The 21,450-nt window shown below is 37.9% G+C and overlaps 2 protein-coding genes across 3 annotated transcripts in view; both read right to left on the bottom strand.

The window, feature by feature from the left end:
- Positions 1-90: 90 nt before the first annotated feature.
- LOC146660931 (uncharacterized) lies at positions 91-5,389 on the bottom strand. The gene is made up of 4 exons (XM_085421012.1): positions 1,987-5,389; positions 1,795-1,842; positions 1,530-1,643; positions 91-1,360 (listed from the first exon to the last, which is right to left on the bottom strand). Exons 1-4 carry the CDS (start codon positions 2,119-2,121, stop codon positions 1,244-1,246), a joined length of 414 nt encoding a protein of 137 aa, XP_085277138.1. The 5' UTR covers positions 2,122-5,389; the 3' UTR covers positions 91-1,243.
- A 74-nt stretch (positions 5,390-5,463) lies between these two features.
- The window catches only part of rad50 (RAD50 homolog, double strand break repair protein), a 31,671-nt gene continuing 15,684 nt past the window's right edge, over positions 5,464-21,450 (bottom strand). The window contains exons 24-29 of one of the 2 annotated variants that reach the window (XM_085421008.1): positions 19,802-19,924; positions 8,647-8,732; positions 8,397-8,539; positions 8,109-8,242; positions 5,638-7,423; positions 5,464-5,509 (exon numbers count right to left, since the gene is read on the bottom strand). In XM_085421008.1, coding sequence (XP_085277134.1) covers positions 7,237-7,423; positions 8,109-8,242; positions 8,397-8,539; positions 8,647-8,732; positions 19,802-19,924 — 673 coding nt within the window. In that variant the 3' untranslated portion in view covers positions 5,464-5,509; positions 5,638-7,236. Of the gene's footprint in view, positions 5,510-5,637; positions 7,424-8,108; positions 8,243-8,396; positions 8,540-8,646; positions 8,733-19,801; positions 19,925-21,450 lie in introns of those variants that run through there. The other variant, XM_085421009.1, reaches the window with a different exon arrangement.

Below are 21,450 nucleotides of genomic sequence, written 5' to 3'. Positions count from 1 at the left end.
TGTGTTGACCCAGGGTGAGATCTAAAACGTGCAGGACACCGGCCCTCGAGGCATGGAGTTGCCCACCCCTGGCTTAAAGCAGTCTGGCCATTCTCCCCTGATCTCTGCTATCATGAAAGTATTTTCGCACAGATAATTCGGTTTTACTTTTTCAGTTCATTCTCTGTAAACCTTAGATTGTTGTGTGGGTAAATCCCAGTAGATCAGCAGTTAATGAAATACTCATCTGGAACCAAGAAACTCGTCACGCTCAAAGTGACTTAAATCACTTGTGGTCCTGATTCTGATGCTGTGTTTAAACTTTAGCAGGGCATCATTACCATGGCTGCATGTATAAATATTTGCTTTCCGCCATGTGATTAACTGCTTAGATATTTTTGTTAATGAGCAGTAGAAGAGATATACATACAAAAGTGGCCAGTAAGTGTATATGCATACACACAATGTTAGACTGAGAGGTGGTGGTATCCTTAATATTGTTATCTCAGGTACACAGCTCTGTCAGTCAGTACAGCAGCTCCACCCACCTGCAGGTTAAACCTTCCGTTAGGGATGAGCAACCAATGAGAAAAGTAGCTTAGGGAGTGTAGTTTTCAAGCAAAAGGCTAATTTCAGACAGTGGATGGACTGAGAGTCTGCAGCTCGGTCAGTATAAATGAATCATGCAAAGTTATGCTAACAGAAGCCAAGAACTAAAACACTGAGCCACAAATGACACCATCATCAAAATGTGATCTTAACAGCCAAATGTGTGTAAAAGTTAATTGTCTTGCTATAAAGCCCAAAGCATTTCCATACAAACTGGGACTTGTGGATAAAAGTGATTTATTATTGTTCTGTAAACACTTGGTTCAATGCAATGTGAGACAATTGCAATAAATATGTAATACAAATATATTAAAAATCCTTAACTTAAATAAAAAATAAATACGCAGTTGTACAATAACATGTCAAGTTGATCTGTTGTGCTGTTTGACGACAGCTACACATACATTTTTAAAAATGCAATTAAACACAGCTCAGTCAGATATGTCTTTGCTAATGTACCGAATATAGCTACTATTAAATAACATCAACTGCATAAAAAGGAAGAAAAATACTGTCTTAAACTATAGAATGAAATAAATATCCAATGCTTGAATTGTGATAAATTACAAAAAGAAAAAAAAAAAAGAACAAAGAAAATGACTTGGAAGCATTATGACAGACAGTCCACAGATCTGGAAGGTATCCAGGCGTGTTTTTATTTTCCACTGAAGTTTCTCTTCTGAATGCATATCTTGAGGTTTTCCAGCAAAGCCGGTATTGGCTTTTCAGTTCTTGCCTTCGGCACAGTCTTCAGTACTTCAGTGCAGTTCACCTGAATGACAAGAAATCAGCTGAGCTCAGTACAATATGTTTTATTGTTTTGCAGATTCTTTGTCTCACCAAAGACACAACAGGTAGATTTAGTACATTGTCTCTAAAGGTGCGTAACACAGATTTGATGTATACCTTATATAGGAAATATGTCAGAGAAGATATCTTACATTTGTGCCGTTAATAAACACTTCCAAGTTTCTCACAATCTCCTTCTCTTTATATTTCTGCTGCTTTGTGGCATGGTTTTCCAGGATCTCGTGCACTTTGCAGATGAAATTATTCTGTATGAAACATAAACAAGTATTAGCGTTACAAATAAACACAATTAAAATGTTAAAAAGAGATCACTGTTCTTATTGCAGTCTCTCAAAAAAGAAACCTGAATGGAAAGCTTGCAAACTGTTTCAAAGACATGAAAAGTAGTCTTCTCACCCCACATCCAGATTCAACCAAGTGTGTCACATCCTCCACATAGATACTCTGCAACGTTGGAGAGACAAATTGTCACAATCAAGTTTTAAAAACTTGAACAAAGCAGAAAAAATAAAAGTAAACTAACAACAAGAACAACAAAAAGCTCTATGAATGCTAAGAGGCAGTTAAATGTATAAGATACGGTCTTACCTCATTCAAAGTTTTACTGTATTCTTGAACAAGGTCAATGATATTGTTTAAGTTCATATTGTAGATGGGATTTGCAGCACATGGACTGATAAGCAGGGCCACAGTAGACACCAGCACAAACGTCATCATCTCCATACTTGTTATTAGTTGGCTGAAAAGCTGAAAAGCCTTTAAAGTATTTCTGCTCAATTGTCAGCTTGCAGGTTGCTGTGAGGTCTTGGCTGATGAACAGATTATTTATACTTGCTTTGCCCACGCCTTCACCACAATTGTCAATTACAAAAAAAACCCCAAATGCAGTCTGCAGCGATGGAGAGATAAGACTCATGATTAAGTTGTGGTCAATACGCAGCTTGAGAAAGGAGAACAGTTTCTCTGAAATGAGTCTATACGGTGGGCTGCATTACAAAAAAGGAGAAGAAGAAAACAACAACAGACATCTATTTACAATGGTTACTTGAAAATATTCTCATAAAGTTGAGAAGACTTGACTAGTCTGAAGTTTGATTTCTGATGTGGTTTTCAATCCCGCCCTCATACAGGTGCTGGTTTTTGTTTAGACTGATTACTATTTCATCCGTTTCTACTGCACAGATTACACAGAGTTTGGCAGTAAACATTTTTCGACTTGATTATTTAATTCATGAACATCTGATGTTTTAGCCGTTTCCTCAATCGTTTGGTCAAACAGTAACTGTAATCTGCAGTTTTGCCCTAATTTTCTTACCAAGAAACAAGTCTGAGATGATTTGAGCTTCGTGATTTATGATCACTATTTTTTTTTTATTAGTCCTTTATCTATCCACGTAAAAATCTCATTGAGATTAAAAAAAGAGAGACCTGGCATCATGGCAACAAAAGTCAAAAATGCATGTACCTCATAAGTATATAACATTTAAAACAAATACAATATCCCCGTACGAACATGTGAAAAATATACAATAACAGATCAAATTAAGAGCGATATTAAAAACAATCACACTGAGTAAAAGAGTTATTCCCTCGTTCCTTTAAGATGGACTTAAACTCCCCCAAGGTAACCAATTCTAATAATTTTAGTTCCTTCTGCAGATTATTCCAGGAAGCAGGGGCAGCGTATTTAAATGCCCTTTCTCCCAATTCTGTTCTGATTTTTGGGACAGATATTGTGAAAATTAAGGCTGTACTGGTTGTGGTTTTTACACATATAAACACATAAATAAGAGGGAACCAGCCCAAGGAGAGATTTATAGGTAATATGGTGCATTATCCTGATGGAAATGCACCATATCATGCTGAATGCAGTGCATCCACTGCTAACCTTTGTATATTGTATATTTTATTTTATACATATGTACACACACACACACACACACACACACACACACACACACACACACACACACACACACTTGTATATATACATATTTGGTATGCATATTCAACATTAATGAATCAATGGTACGGAAATGGAGAAAGTAAGGAGAATGAGTTGAGCAAAGTTTGACTTATCTGGCTGTTCTGTTTCACTTAATGCGCCTTATGGTCTGAAAAATACAGTAAGCATATTCCTACGAGAATCCACCCTTGTGTATATGCAACTACCAGCCATTTTGTTAGGTACACCTGTTCAGCTATAGCATCATGTTGACCTTTGAATCAAACAGACTAGCAGCAGATTCTGCTTTTGACATCTAAGAACAGGAAACTCAGTCTACAGTCCACAGAGGCTCACCAAAATGAAACAAGGGGACTGGAAATCGATTTTTTGGTCTGATAACATTCAGACAGTGTTGTGTGGCAGGTGTTTTGTTGCCAGACTTGGGAACGCTTGCGGGGTGGCTCTAGCTCAAGAGACACCACAGACATTCTTATATTTGTTCTTAGAATTCTCATTCTTATATTTTGCTTTGTTCTTATGTCATTGTATTTTGCACACCTCTGTTGCTTGTGAAGCTTGCACACAAGAATTTCACTTACATGTGCTGTACCAGTGTACCTGCACATGTGATGTGACAATACAAGTGATTTGATTTGAAGTGGTAAATGGACCGATTCTGCTTTTCTACTCCCAGAACATTCAAAGTGCTTAATCCAACATGCCTCATTCACCCATTCACACCTGCACTTTCTTCTATGCTTAAATGCTTTCTATCTACCAATCGCACACATTAATGCTCCAATGGATGCAGGTTAGTATTTTGCATAAGCATATTTGCCATGCAGATCAAAGCAGCCAGGACTCAAACCACCAATCCTCTGATCAGCAGATGAGTAGATGATCTGTGGTGTCTCTTGCGCTAGAGCCACCCCACAAGCGTTAAAAAGTCTGGCAACAAAACACCTGCCACACAACACCGTCTCAATGTTATCAGAACAAAAAAAAAAATCGATTTCCAGTCTCCTTGTTTCATTTTGGTGAGCCTCTGTGGACTGTAGCCTGAGTTTCCTGTTCTTAGATGTCAAAAGCAGAATCTGCTGCTAGTCTGTTTGATTCAAAGGTCAACATGATGCTGTAGCTGAACAGGTGTACCTAACAAAATGGCTGGACAGATTTTTAAGCGCCTTGTACCACATAAAATTGGTTTGAGGTCAGTAAGCACACTACATATGATTTTTGAGAAAACTTGAAGGATTTTAAGTGTGCCTTATAGTCCGAAAAATACGGTACATGAATCTAAGGTACACAGTTGTGGCTGTGAGTACAACCAGCTACTCCTAAACCTTCTATGTAGGAGGAGCTACCAATCAGAAGACAGCTGGCTTACAGGGAGTGTAGCATTGAACCAATCATGCAAAGTAATTATAACAGAAGTCAAGATACTGAACTGAAAATATTGACAAGTATGTCCTCTTTTCAGACAATAGGGACTGAAGGACTGAATAATACGAGACAGCTTGTCAGAAGTAAGGCGTCATCAAAATTTAATATAAAAATAAAACAGGATCAAAATGTCTGTTAAAGCTGACTGTCTTAACATAAAGTACAAAGCATTTCCATACAAATGCAGCTTGTGAGAAAAACGACTTCTTGTTCTGTAAACACTTGTTTCAATGTGGAGTGAAAGAACTACAACAAACATCCAAACATATCAAAATGTGAACTGAACTTGTTTTAAATAAAATATAAATATGCAGTTTACAATAATGTGCAGTTGCTGCCTTAACTGTTGTAAAGTTTAATGCCAGCGACGGATGCATTTTTACTTATGCAGCTTAAAAATAACTCAACCAAAAACGTCCCTGTGAAAGCACTGAATGTAGTTGCTATTAAATAACAAATAAACTGCATAAAAGAGAAAACTATACCAGAAAATAAATATCCAGTACTTTAACTGTATCAAACTGTGACTATGAAAAACATTTGAAGACGTTACCAGATGTCAGACAGTTCACGGATCACGAAGCTAATCAGGCATTTTTGTTTTTAGATTCCCATGAAGTTTCTCCGGCGAATGCAGTTTGCAAGGTTTTCCAGCAAAAACGGTATTGGCTTTTCGGTTGTTGCATGAGGCACGTTAATTAGTTCTTCTGTGCAGTTCACCTAAAAGATAAGAAAACACCTGGGTTCAGTATGATCTCGCTCACTGTATTGCAAATGCCATTAGTACATAATCCTTACATATTTGTAACATAGATGGGACATTTTCATTTGGCAAAAAGATATCTTACATTTCCTTCTTTAAAAAACACGTCCAGGTTTCTCACAATCTTCTTATCCTCCGTTCTGTCATGCTTTTTCAGGATGTCATGCACTCTGCAGAAAAACTTATTCTGTATGCAACAGGAGCGAGAACATATTCACTTCAGACGTGTTTAAAATGAATGACATTTAAAAATGTAATCCAATAAAACTGAATGCTCTACAGGGAACACAGTTTCAAAGAGATGGAAAAGGATCCTCTCACCCCACATCCAGATTTAACCAAGTGTGTCACATCCTCAACATAGAACTTCTTCCACATTAAATAGAAAAAATATTTGTCAACATTTAAAATTGTAACACACTTTCAAGTTTTTTAACAAGTCAAGGCACCAAAAACGTTATAAAATGTTCAAGCTAAGAGTCAAAAAAACACTCGTTCTTATGAGATGAGCCCTTACCTCATACATAGTTTTATTGTATTGGTCAGCCAAGTCAATGATATGGTCTAGGTTGAGACTCCGGACGGGATTTGCAGCACATGGACTCATCAGCGCAGCAGACACTAGCACAAGCATCATCATCATCATTTCCATACTTGTACTTAGAGTGAAAACCTTTAGAAGATGCGTCCTCAAAAAAAGCCCTTGAAGTGGTTGTTTGGCTGTAGTCAGATTCAAGTTTGTTCTGAAGTCTTGGCAGATAACAGATTACTTATACTTGCTTTGCCCACGCCTTATCACATTTGCCAATTGCAAGAAAAAAAAATGTACGAATTGTGTGACAAAATTCTTGATTAAGTTGTGGTCAATGAGCAACTTTGAGATAAAGGCGCTGTGTTTCTCTGAAATAAATCTACAGCAATTAAATAATCTTACCTTTGATTTGTGGTGTGATAATAGGTTAATAACTTTGGTTTCCACTGAATGTTCTGTAATTTTATTCTCAGCTAATGACAAATGTACACCAGCTAAGATTTTCAAGTTGAATATTCCATTCATCACAATCTGATATGTGACTTATGTGTTCTTTAGGGTTTTTTTTTTTTTTTTTTTTAGCTATATATGAATTTCAATGTGTAATTTCCCCCTATTTTTTTAAGCAAAGCATGTGCTGTTGCTGAAAATGCCATCTGATGGCTGCTGGTCACTAGTCAGAGCAGTATTTCAATAAATATGTAGAAAAGTTTCGACAGTTTTTAGCAGTTTTATTTTTCCCCCAAAACAAATCCAAACAGCTCTTTTCCTCACGCTGGATTCCAGCACAACAAGCAAATTCTTCATGGATTAGAATCAAGCTTTTTGTCCTTAAATATTTCTGATGTTAACAGAAGCCTATTGCTTTTGTTTTGGCACTTCTTCTAACAGTTTCTTAAGGATAATTACGGTTATAATACGTTTATATAAGGTTATTGACGACTGACTTCAAAAACAAACACTATCAACCAAACATGCCTTTGCATATCAGTTAAATTATAGTCAGTTATTAAACAAATGATGTGCGAATGAGTTTTCTTCATGCCTCCTGAAAAGCAAACCTGAACGTGGTCTTTGCCCAAATAAAATCAAAGCAAAGAGATAAAGCATTAGTTTACATTTCCAAAGCAGCTTTTCGAATCACTTCAGTGCTCAGTGAAGATAGGATGAGAGGGAATTGATGCTGCACTTTGTGATTTCAGAGTTCTGATCCTGGTTCTTACGGATACGATAGAAATGTTCAATGTAGCTGGATCGCCCGAGCAGCTCCACAAAGTCCTCGTCGTGAGTGATGATCAGCAGCTGGAAGTTGCGCTGGCGAGAGCGACTCTTAATGATTCTGAAGAAAACAGCAGGAGATAAAGAGTTACATCCCACTGCAAGGAAGACAGTGGCTGCCAAGGTATACAACTAGAAGTCTGTGTTTAATGTTTTGACAGGTCGGATGCTGGTTTCTCTGTCCGATACATTACACGGTCTGCTCCAGTAAAGCCAAAATAGTTCAACTTTTACAGAGGAATGGGCATGACAACCTATACATCCTGTAACACTTCAGTGGGCACTGTGTAGGGACACAGTATGAGGCTTGAAGGATAGCACCAATCTACATTAAAACAGAGGAGTCTGTTTTTTACTACTGCAATAATTAAACAGTTCTTTTTAATTCAGTATCACCAGCTGTGCACTTCTTTTTATTTCCTGGTTTGAAGCCCATCTACTCCTCAGTATCTATAGCAACATATCTACATCAAAGGGGCCTTTTTGGTACAAAGTTAACTTGGATTTAATGACAGCTTTTAAGCCCAAGTGAGGTTCCAGATGTGATGAGGCGGCTTATAAATGGGACCGAGCACATTAGACATTCCCTAAGTGTGTACTTTGACACTTTGCTACTTAAACTATTTAAAGGATTTGGTTTTGGGGCTAAAGAGACAGCTGTCAGTTAATGTTAGGAGCTGTTGCATCCTATTAATGAGGGTTTTCACAAGTATAGCAGTAAGAATACTGAATCCGTATATACGCACTCTACAAGGGCATGTGCCAGTGACTCGATGTTCTCTCGGTCCAGGTTGGTTGTGGGCTCATCCAGAGCTAGGATCCCACAGTTCAGACAGAACGTCTCTGCCAGAGCTAGACGGATTATCAGCGATGCCAGTACCTAGACACACACAATCATATTTTTAAAGAGGAAGACAACAAAATGGTCACATCATGTTTGATTCACTGAGAAGTTTGACCTTTTTACTGCATGTCACATGCAGGTTTCATGCGATGTAACCACAAAACCGAAAAAAAAATAATCATTTTTTTACCTTTTGGCCAGCGCTGCAGCGTCCTCTCATATCCAGAGCTGTGTCTCCTTTCACCATAACTACTCTGTAGTTGTAAACCCTCCGCCTCACTCCAGCAGATGAATTCTCATCCACATCAGATCTGATCTCCACATACTCAATATCTGGAGAGAGAAGAGAATAGATAAATGACAGTAAGGAGGGGGAAAAACAGTATTTCTGAAAATACCACAAATTAATAATAGCGCTCTCTTGTTAATGTGAGACACACCTTGACCCCTGTAGGTGCTGCGCCATAGGTCTCGTATGATCTTATTGATTTCATCCATCTTCATACTGTGGAATTTCATGATGGTTCTGTGGAAAACAAATAAAATTAAAAATTAATATACTGCTCAAAAAATTAAAGGAAAGGATCACAATGGGGAAAGAAATATTATACTGGATATATCTACTGATATGGACGTTATGGGAGTAGTTAGTATTGGCACCACATGCCTGCCTGACAATGTCAGGGCTCCTAATGAGATGACAGATGATGTCCTGGGGGACAGATGATGACCAGATCTGGACCAGGGCATCGCTGAGATCCTGGACAGTATGAGGTGCAACCTGGTGGGGTTGGAAACACAATGTCCCAGATGTGTTTTTCTGATTTAGGTCAGACGAGTGTGGAGGCCAGTCAGTGGTATCAATTGTTTCACTCTCCAGGAACTCCCTACATACTCTGGCTACATGAGGGCAGGCATTGTTGTGTACAAGGAGCAAACGAGGACCCATTGCACCAGTGTAGCGTCTGACAATGGGTCCAAGGATTTCATCCCGGTGCCTCATGACAGTCAGGCGGCCGTTGCCTAGCCTGTAGAGGTCAGTGCATCCCTCCATGGATATGGCTCCACAGATCATCACTGACCCACCACTAAACTGAACAGTGTGACAGGGACCATAATGTTCTCCATGGCTTCTCCAGACCTTTTCACATTATCAAATGTGTTTAGGGTGAACCAGCTCTCATTTTGAAAAGCACAGGGTGTCAGTGGTCGATCTATCAGTTCTGATATTCTGTGCCAAATGCCATTCACGCCTAACAGTGCCCGGCAGTGAGCACACTAGAGTAGGCCCACTAAAGGATGCCGGGCCCTCAAGCCACCCTGACTGTTTGTTCAGAGGCACTCACACGAGTGGCCTGCCAGAGTTCATTTTGTAGGATTCTGGCAGTGCTCATCTGGTTCCTCTTTGCACAAAAGTAGCAGATTATGATCCTACTGATGTGTTAAGAACCTCTAACAGCCCTGTCCAGCTGTCCTGGAGTAATTACCTGTCTCCTGGAATTACCTTCATGCTTTAGATATTGTCCTGGAAGACACAGGAAATCTACTGATGTGCCATCCTGGAGGAGTTGGGTCAATATCCCAAAGTTTATTTGGCTTGATGCTATACTCTGATTAAAAAGTGTTCTTTTAATTTTTGAGCAATATATAAAGGATAAACCTAATTAAAGATAGATGTATTTATCTACCAAAAAGCCACTTCTACTAGACATTGCTGCATGGGACATCTAAGTTTATTGAAGTGCTATTTCCCTATTCGCAATCAGGTAAAAAGGTTATAACAGGTCACATCCTACCATTATGTGTGAGGTAGTTATTAAGCAATCCCCGTGTCTGCACATCTCCAGATATTTATCATTTATTCGACAGTGGATAAATGCGAAAAAAAAACCCCCAACGTTTGCACAAAATTGAAACATTCAAAAAATAAGCATCTGATCAACTGATTACAAAAAATGAAAAACAACAGCAACGTTTTTTTAATCTTTCAATAAATGTATCTATAATATTGACAGGATATGAAATCATACATAAGATACACGCTCAGCTGGATTTTTTTTCACTTTCCGGAATACCAAGAAACTTTTGGTCTATAATCTAACAAACTGATTAGAAACATGAAATGTGGTTTGCAAAAAAAAAAACCTAGCGATAACAGTACAACTAACGGTATGTCTTCTGTAGACCATATATAGTGAATAAACCATAAAGTAAAAATAGAGATAGTAGGGCAAGTATCCGCCTGTCCAACCTATTACATCTTCTTTACAGAACTTCTCATGCAACAAAAGGAAGGTGTGACTAATGACTTCCATTATGTGAAGGTGGTGTAATATTTGTCCCTTTAAAAAGTAATCCCATTTTGAGTTTTATTATCTTGTAATATAATAATACAGCATTTCTTTATATGAAAATACTGCATTAGCATTAGGTAACATTTAGTCTCAAGATGTCTACTAATATCCTAGAATATAACAGAAGTAAGGCAGGGCACTGTCTATCATCCATTGACTTTAGTAGGCTGACTTAATCACACTAGGTTTCAAAAGTTCAGGATGTTTAGTGCAGAATTCTGCATTTTCTTGATGAACTTTGCTATAGAAATACTAAAACTGTTGTATTGTGATGATCTTCCAGTTCAGAAAAAAATCCCAAAAGGTTGATTCTGTTCACCTAGATTGCCTAGATTGCCAGGCCTCTGGAGAACATAAGAGGCCTGGCAATAAGACATGTCGAGGAGGTAATTTAGCCATTTGAATCAGCTGTGTTGGTTCGAGAACACATCTAAAACCTGCAGGACACCGGCGCTTGAGTGACGAAACATTTCAGTGGGAGAAATGTTTCGTCATTCATCCAAGTGACATCATCAGTATCAGTTCTCCCACTGAAAACGCTACGTCTAAGACGAACAGAATCAACCTTTTGGGATTTACTTACCTGGATGATTGAGCATGCATCAAGACTTTTACAACAAAATGTTATTAAGTATTCTTTGTAGAACCTATTGCACATATAGGAGAAACATGAAGAAAAGGCTTTACATTACGCCACTGTCAGTGCGCCCCAGGGCGGCTGTGGCTACAATGTCGCTTGCCATCACCAGTCTCTGAATGTGTGTGTGAATGGGCGGATGACTGAACGTGTAAAGCGCTTTGGGGTCCTTAGGGAGTAAGTAAAGCGCTATACAAATACAGGCCATTTACCATTACATTGCTTCAATACAGGCATGTTTTCAGGGTTGGCAGCAGAGCATAAACTGGACAGACAACCAACTTTGACCAGGGGGGCATTCAACTCAAGTCATACTGCTAAAAACCCTTGCTATGCATATCTACAACAATATACACACAGTAAGTTCATAGAAGACTGTAGCCATTATTCTATGAATTTCTATGTATAAAAAGTGCCAAAATATCTGTCTTGGATTGCAGGAGAAAAAGAGGAGAGACATTTTCTCCAAGTCCAGAAGTGGACCAATCAACTCCCTGCACACTATGATAATGCAGTGATAGTGACTGTGAGCCCACAATATCCTCAACACATTCAATTAGTTTTGCAATTTTGAAGTAGGACCATGAATTAAAACTCTGAAGCTGAAGAACGACCTCATTTTAATTTGAGATACGTGAGGGGTACTTCCCAAAATCTGACGTGCATAGACTCGTCTGTTTAATGTCCGTCTCAATCAGGCTGAGTAACATGAGTTCTGCACACGCACTAAATTACTGTTGTGTATCATACAGACGCAGCAGAAGAGGTAATTGTTGTCACTCAGATCTCCTGAGACTTTGCTTTGGTAATGTAAAATGACATTCTGCACTCTCATTGGTAATCACTTCAAAAAGGGTTAAAGATCATTAGTGGTTACTTCACCCCCTTTCACTGGAAGTTGCTGACTCTCATTATACGGTAGCTGCAAGTCATTTCCTTTGTTGACGAACGTTTACATTCACAAATCTACAGAGCCCGCTCTACATCTGTGACCCAGTAAACCTGGTATCTCTTAGAGATGCCCTCGCTTTCCCAGATGTGTTTAAATACTGCTTGCAATGTATTCAAAACTGACGATCTAAGTTGAAAAGTATGAAGCGAGATGGGTCTGAAGGAATCAGATTTCCTTCTTATACAATGACTCACGCTCCTGTACCGACATTTACAAATTTAAATTATACTTGGATAACTTTTCGCTTTTAATGATTGCTAAAAGTTAGAGTGTGAGGCTTGAACTTTCATGGACTTCTGAAGAAGGGCATGAAAGAAAATGTTTAAGAACCGCTGAGCCAACACATATAGACTGTTATTTTGACCAGAATACAATGAAAGCTATGCTGACTCTTCAATAATTAGCAAACACAAACTCTTTAACTTTGACTTTCAACTACCTTCATTTTATTGAAAGTCACATTATCAGTGACTTCTAGCTTTTGCTCAGTTCTGCACAGACAATTTTTGCACACTGATTCATTTTTTTGCGTCCAAATCAAAACATCTTACCATAGAAACCATTTTCTCTGTATTCAAATAGAAACTGTGACCTGGATGTAATGTCTGATGGAAGGCTCTATGCCTTGCTTGCAATCTTGATAACACTGCAGGCTGTCATGCCTTTTCTAACCCACACTTATGGGTAAATGATGCTTCTGCTCTCTTCAGATACCGTACTCAGATGGTATCAGTGATGGTGAGCTCACACATCCTTACCAAGGCCTTTTATCCTTATTAAGTGTCTCTCAGAGTATCCTGATCTCCAAGAATAAACAGTTTGCAAACATGAATATATTTTTAATAGAAAGAAAGGATAATTTAAAAAAAAAAGCCTGATACATTGACAAATAAACGTAACCTTCAGGTGCTTTTGATTTGCTATAACACAGTTGCATTTAAATAGAAAACCCAGACATATCTGTACAACTCACTGTGTACAATGTCATGCTTTGCTACCTTGCTGATAAATTTTCAATTATTTGCACATTTCAATCATGAAAATCAGCACTGCAAATGCTGAAGCCACATAAAAATGATGGCATTGATAGTTATGCGGTGATACAAAATAGGAAGTGAACTCTCTGCTCTATGAGATGTTTTTTTTCTGTGCTTGGAAGGCTTGCATGTCGAGCAGGATATTTTTCACCACAATAGCAAATTTAGGTTAATCTAATAAGTAAGTTTAAGTAAGTAAGTCTAAGTCTTTTTTTAGGTCATTTAAAACCTGTTGGAAAAAAACGTCATCATTAGATAAGACTTCTTTTGAACCTTCAGAGTAAATGGATTAGCAGATAATACTAGTGATTCATCTACTATCCATTAACTGCTTAGTATGCAGCACTAAAACAGACATGTACAATCTTTGTTTTTTGCATTAATTCTTGATAAGATCTTACTTCGCCATTACTCAAGTCACAGGTATTTAACTGTGCTTAACACAAAAATAATACACATGTTAAATATTTTGTGCACTCTGAGAAAAATAAGTCAACTCTTGTATCTCAACAGTATTCCTACTAGACTCTGGCTGGGCCACTCTGAAAGATGGATTCTGCTGTCTTTCCTTTGATGTTTACATTCACTGTCCTGCTGCATTACCCGGCTTGAGATAGTAAACCTAACATTATGTTTTAGGATTTTAGGCGGTCATTTCAAAAAGCATAAATAGTGGTGAGTGCTCTTTGGAAGTAAATCAAAATCAGTTCTATTAATCCAGAAAAAAACCCTGCCCTGGTAGTGGTAGACGCACATCAGGTACAAAGCTACACAGTTAACAACTCTGTTGTGACCTGCCACATTTATTCCGGTACAGCTTTAACTCTTGCTGTGGGGGGTTGATCTAATCGTTTTTATACTGTAACAGTTTCTGTGGGGGGTTGTTTTTGAGTTTTATAGTCATCTTTGCTGGAAAGTCTTTACACAATGACGTATGAGAAAACATGGAAGCATAACTCGGCATTAAGTCGAGATGCTTTTCAAAACACTCGGAAAAAACAGGCTCTGCAATTATTTAGCATTTGTTCCTGAAAAGTTATTCAAACGATTAACTGTGGATTTAAATTCTGTTTATTTTTTTCATCAATCTTACAATCCATTAGGATACAGTGAACTGGAAAGGTGAGAAAGTAAGTGTATTGTGAAAGTTCACAATATGCCAGGTCTGGGGTATCAGATACAATTTGTTATGGGAGCTTACTTAAGGTTAGCCATGTAAATGAAGATAACATAGAATAACACATAACTGAAGATAACACAGAAAGATAATATATCATCTTAGCACCCTAACGTAAACTACCTATATCTGTAATAATCTATGGGCCTACAATTAAAAGTCAAAAGCCTGTATTGGCTTCTATTTATAAAAGGCTTTAGCGACCTGAACTCAAAACAAGTGCTCGCATCTGCACTCTGCACACGCAAACATGCTTTCAAACTGCTGACTGCACCGAATAGTTGAACTCTTTGCACACAACAAAGTGTACTGTTTCATACCTAACTCTAAGTTAGAAAAAGTTTTTTCGCCATGAAATGTAGTGGGGGATGAGTATGTGGCAAGCAGAACATATAGGTCAAGAGCCAGATAATTCCGAAAACTTAACTTTTGCAAGTGTTGCATTATGTAAATCGGGCTGCTAATTAGTCTGCAAATTGTAATTATAGGTGTAATTTAGCATTATTAGGCAGGTCAATATATATATTTTTCTAAAGATAAAAAGCATGCAGTAGCAAAGTGTCAGAACTAAAAACCAATGACCTTTCATTGAAACTGATGAAACATTATTAAAGTTTAAAATAAAATGTGCAAATGATTCATAGCTGTAGTTTATGAATGCAGTCACATAGAGTCTTGAAAAAAGTTTTCCCAAGATAAATTAACAGCATTATAAAGGCAACTATAAAAATAGACGAAGAAGTTGAGCAGCAAAACTAGCTTTTTTAATATATTAATTTAAAACTAATCTGCTTTTTGGAATCCATAGAATCTGTTTAGTTACTCAAGAGCCTGGTACTTCACATGAAAGACATGACTCATTTTCAAATTATTTTATTTATAGAATGACTAAAGGCCACCTACTTCGTGCAAGACAGTGAAGTAATCTTTTTTTTTTCCCTTCACTGAGGCGTCAACAAGACCACCACAGGAGGCAATACGTTCAGTCAACGTCAAAAAACAGAGGTTATCTGGACAAGCTGATGTGATGTAACACATCAAGTGGAAAACTGCCCTGTGATCTAGTTGAAATTCTTGGAAGCACCATCCTCTGGGGTAAAGCGAGCCCTGCTTGTTATTAATAGGCTGTACAATTAGACATTTTGCTTCCCACAATTAACTCATTCACTGCCATTGACGTCTATAGCCGTCAATTGCAGTGAATGAGTCAATGGGTTTAACTCATTCACTGCCAGCCATTGGCAGTGAATGAGTTAAATGAACATGATCAAATAATATTTCAAATGTGTGCTATGCCAACAAAGCGCAAAGCAAAAGCACTCAAGCGCTCTTCAAATCACCGCTTGATGGCGTGCCAATCACAGCTGTTTGCTGGCCTGCGAGACATGATGCTTCCTGAATGCACTTGACTGAAGTGATATACTACGGATAACAGACCTGCATATCTGCACATCTATTGAGCCCACAAAGACGCACTGAAATCACCAACACAAGTGCATTCCATTTGGCATGCTGTCCACTAAGCAAAAGAAGTACTTTCAGACCTCACAGAAATGATCAACCCCATGGACAAAAAATAATGTGATTATTTTTCCAAAGTCCCAATAGCTGTCATGTATGCAAAACAAGGCAGATGAAAAAGAGAAGGATCTCTCAGTTGTAGCTTTACTACAAGTTTTATTCACATCCATCATAAAGCAAACTTTAAAGCTTGCTTCTAGGAAAGGCAAACAAAATAAACACCTTATTTGACTGCAAAGATTAATTAACAGGAATGCAACACAATGTAAAAGTGTAAGCAATGCCCTGTTGATTTAATTTAGTTAGAATTCTTTTAAAACATTTTTCTTCCAAAAATTTTGATGAATTTAGGTTAATAAGGAATACTTAGATAAAGATTTTTCCAAAACAGTAAAAAAAAGATAAAGTTAATAAAAACGTCACTATGCAATACCAGTTAAACTGTATCAGATTTCAGCCTGCACTCGGCCACCAACTCAAAGTACTGGAAGACACTGACATCACTTCCCACCCTGTCAATGCTGCTGACGTTCCAACTATGAAGCTAAAAACTCTGCGGTAGTTCTGGTGACCTAAATTCAAAGAGCCTCATCAGGAAGACAAGCACAAGATGTGTCATTACAGTAAAACTACAAAAGCTTTTTAGGACAGAAGACGTGCATAAAACTTACCAATATTTCTTCATGTAGGCAGGAAAGTGGTAATATTTACACATGTATACATTTTTTGAGCTGTGTAAAAATATAAATCAGAATAGTATGTATAAATTTGTGATTACATCAACTAGGATTGGTAAGATTGACTTTGCACGCCCTTAGATGAAATCGTGACATGTTTTAATTTAATCTGGATGACCTGCTCTACATTTGCTATGTCAGATACCAACTTATACAACCAGTCAAAAGTTTGGACACATGTCATTTTATCGTTTTTTTTCTTATTTTCATGACTATTTACATTGTAGATTCTCACTGAAGGCATCAAAACTACGAATGAACACATAGAATTATGAAGTAAACAAAAAGTGTGAAAACATGCTCAATATTTTAGATTCTTCAAAACAGCCACCCTTTGATTGCTGCTCTGCACACTCTTGGGATTCTCTCCATGACTTTCATGAGGTAGTCACCTGAAATGGTTTTCCAACAGTCTTTAAGGAGTTCCTAGACATGCTGAGCACTTGTTGACCCTTTTGCCTTCACTCTGCAGTCCATCTCATCCCAAACCATCTGAATTTGCCACAGGTGACTGTGGAATGTTGCAGGATGCTTTTGTAGCCATGCTGATTCCGTGTGCCTTCAATTTTGAACAAATTCCCAACAGTATCACCAGCAAAGCACCCCCAACCATCACACCTCCATGCTTCACGGTAGGAACCATGCACGTAGTGACCATCCGTTCACCTTTTCTGAGTCGCACAAAGACATCGGGGGTGGAACAAAAAGATCTCAAATGTGGACTCATCAGACCAAAGCACAGATTTCCACTGGTCTAATGTCCATTCCTTGTTTTTCTTGGTCCAAGCAAATCTCTTTTGCTTGTTGCTTTTCCTTAGAAGTGGTTTATTAGCAGCTATTTGACTATAAAGGCCGGATTTGCGCAGTCTCCTCTGCACATTTGATGTTTAGAGGAGACTGCTACTAGGACTCTATTTATCCTCAGCAGCAGAGGTAACTCTTGGTCTTCCTTTCCTGGGCTGGTCCTCGTGTGAACTAGTTTTGTCGTAGCATTTGATGGTTTTTGTGACTACACTTGGGGACACATTCAAAGTTTTAGCAATTCCCTGGACTGACTGACCTTCAGTTTTTAAAAGTAATGATGGGCAGTCTTTTTACTTAGCTGATTGGTTCTTGCCATAATACGAAATCTAACATGCCTTGACACATGCTCAATCATCCAGATAAGTAAATGTCAAAGGTTGCTTCTGTTTGTCTGGATGGAACGTTTTCATTCGGAGAAACAATCCATCACTCATCCAAGTGACTTATTTAGTCTCAGCTGACTGCAGGTTTCCCCAACCTTATAAACAGTACATTTATACAATGACTGAAACTGAATGGACAAATGGCTGTGAGGTCAGTTCCTTGATCATTAGTTTGCAAATTGTCAAGACCACTGATCAACAACCACAATGACAAAACATTTCTCCCACTGTAAATGCTACATCCAGATGAAAATAATCAACCTTTTGGGATGAATTCTAACAATTGTCAAATAGGGCTATTGTGTACCAACCTGACTTCTGCACAACACAACTGATGCTCCCAACCCCATTAAGAAGGCAAGAAATTCCAATAATGAACCCTGACAAGGCTCACCTGTGAAGTGAAACCATTTCAGGTGACTACATCATGAAGCTCACTGACAGAAGGCTAAGGCTGTCAACAAACCAAGGAGTGGCTACTTTGAGGAATCTAAAAAATAAAACCTATTTAGAGCTTCTTTTTTTTTTGCTACACGACTCCATATCTTGCTTCATATATTTAGTGTCTTCAGTATGTATCTACAATGTAGAAAGTAATTAACTTACAGAAAATCCATTAAATGAGAAAGTGTGTCCAAACTTTTGACTGGTCGTGTATGTTACTAGGTCACATTGAGGTCCCCCCCCTTCTTTCATTTAAACCATCTTGTGACATAAAAAAAATTAATAGACTTGGAAAGTTGGTTTGCACTTTCTAACCAGCAGCCATGAATCCAACATTTTATAAAATGAAATTTTTAGTGTAGATGTTAAGTGTGACTGAAGAAGAACACATCTCGGCAGATATTAATAAAACTATACTTTGATGTGGAAATGAACCTCCCTCTAAGCGAAGTTTGAAATTGAAGCAAGTGAATTTTTTCCCTCAGATATGCATAGACGTCCAATTAAGGCCTAACTAGTTAATGATGTTCTGACACAAGACCTACTAGTACTGTTCAAACTGCAACAATGCAAACAGTACATCAACTCAGAAAGAAAGGTTCCATGTAATGTCTGAAGTTTACAACACCCTGCTTAACTCAACTTTTACAGCCCTGTAGTCCTACCAGAGCCCTGATGTCTACAAGCCAACAGCTCTTGGACATTTCTAGAGAGAGGCTAATAAGCAGAGGTGATAGGGCCTGTTTATCTGTGAAACAATCTGCTTTCTCACATTAAAGCTGCGCAATCTCTCAGTCATTTTGAAAACGCTGAAAAAACCTATTTATTTTTACTTGCTTTATCCTGGCTTTTTATTGTGCAAACACAGACACATTTACTTCTATAATTTTTTTTTATTTAATGATTTTTGTTTTTTTAAACTGAGGTTTGTATATTTATAATTGAGGTTTATGGTTTTTATTGCGTATATCTGTTTATATTTATTGTAGACTCACTCATAGATATGTATTATGTATATTTTGTGTAGCATGTATAGCACTTCTTGATCTCTGATGAAGACTCACAAGTCTCACATTAACAAGTTACTGTTCTAATACAAGGGAACGTGTCAAAAACTCTGAACTCCTGACACACATTTCACTATGCATTTCATGTTATTTATCTGTGGTTTTACCCTGAAACTAATCAATCTCATCTGTTTCAGTATGTGTCACCATACACTTCCATTTTCCCAAGCTGAGTAAATAGCTGACTAAACTGCTTAGCCATGTTTCTGCAAGTGACACTCTCTTATACGTGAGGGAAAAGCACAAAAATCTGCACAAGATAGAACTGCGATAATTTGCATCAGTTGACACCGTCATTTCCTGTTGACATTGCAAAGTATCACAAAATATGGTAGAAATCTTTCTTTATTCAACAAAGCTGTCAAATGAAAACTATTTACAGAATTTTAAAAGAAGACCATAAATCAGATGTTATGTATGGAGAACTATTTTTTGTTAATAACCACAAGCTGTATATATGCATATGTTAGGACAAAACTTACTGATCAAGAGCCTTGTAGTAGAGATCCAGGTCCTTGATGACCAGTTCTGTGGTCCTCATTGTAATCATCTTGTTTCTGTAGCGCTCATCAGCTTTGTCATACTGATCCTCTCGCAGCTCTTTCCTGTAAGCAATATTTTCAAATTGCACTTTTAGTTTAATGATAAATCGTTGAATAATAGAGAATGACATGGTTTTCTGTTACTGTTTCTCAACACTACCCAGGGCTTTGATAACTTAACTTTAACTTAAACCATTTTTAGTACACTAGGACACATCAGTACTACAGTATTAGTGCATTAGATGTCAGTCGTCTAACGCAGCGGTCCCCAACCCCTGGTCATTTAGTACCGGGCCGCGAGAGTTGAGGCACAGATGCGAAATTTGTGGTTTTCAGGGTTTTTATCGTTAACTCTGTTTCCCTGGGTCTTTTCCCGTGTGTTATGAATAAATTTTCTTTTTTTGGTACCGGCCACACAGAAAAAATAAATAACTTCCTCATGCACGATCACCTGTCTTTGCCTTTAAAAGAGTTCGAGTGCTACTTCCTAATCACAAAAGACCCACGAACTGACACGGAATGGATCTGCGACCCATTTGTCAATAAACCGGGTGAATCCAGCATGTCTGTGCAAGAAGAAGATCAACTGTTGGAGATCACAACAGGCCTTAAAAGTATGTTCGAGACATCAACTTTGCCGGTATTCTGGATAAAAGTTGTGGCAGAATACCCCAAGATTGCCACAACAGCACTAAAAACTATGTTTCCATTTCCAACATCATATCTGTGTGAAGCGGAGTTTTCTGCAGTTACAGCTACCAAAACAAAATCGCGGAGCAGACTAAGCATAAGCAACACACTTCAGGTGTCACTGTCCCCCATTACGCCCAGGTGGGATCGTCTCGTTGCAGAGAAACAGGGCTCTCGTTGATTTAGCATTATGGCGAATTAGATATTTTCAAGTACTTTATATTTGTTTTGTAGTTGTGTGTCTTATTTTGAAAGAAATATTTAACTGTTACCATAGCGACCAGAGAGCGTTAAGGTTACTCTAAATGTTGTTGGTGTATTTCACACACTCAGACAATGTTTGCCAACATCAAGTGTAAAATGAAAAATTGGTATGCAAGATTTTGTTCAATCAAATATACACTGAGACGATAAAAGATGATCTTAACTTACCTCTTATTTTATGTTTGCATATTTATGTGCCTTATGGTTTACCTACACATGTCAAATTACATGCTTGAAAAGTGGATTTTGTAAGCTGGACTAATTCACATAGCTTAACATCCCATTGCCTTTGAGTACATTTTTACAATTATTTCATGTTTGATACAGCCCTTAAATACAGCAAAATATTAGTCCAGTTATGCTCCACCACATTCATGTCATTAGAGTCAAATGCCAGATCCTTCCCAGTAGGGCTGGGCCATATTATACCGTTAAAGGTAATACCGCTGTAATGTTAGGCAATGACAAGAAAATGAAAATTCACGATAGAATGTGGATAAAACGCGCATGCGGAGTGCCTTTGTATTCATACACACATACGGAGAATGAGAAAGGCTAAAACAGATTGTTGAATGAAACAGATGAACCAGAATTGGTTTGTAAAAATGGTGCAACTTCAGTGACGTGGAACTGGT

The sequence above is a fragment of the Rhamphochromis longiceps genome, linkage group LG10 (genome assembly GCF_057381845.1).
Source record: "Rhamphochromis longiceps isolate RC_006_pf linkage group LG10, R_longiceps_female_GT1.1, whole genome shotgun sequence".
Lineage (NCBI taxonomy): Eukaryota > Metazoa > Chordata > Actinopteri > Cichliformes > Cichlidae > Rhamphochromis > Rhamphochromis longiceps.
The sequence above is the reverse complement of the archived record's forward strand: the minus strand, read 5'-3'. Positions and strand labels throughout refer to the sequence as shown.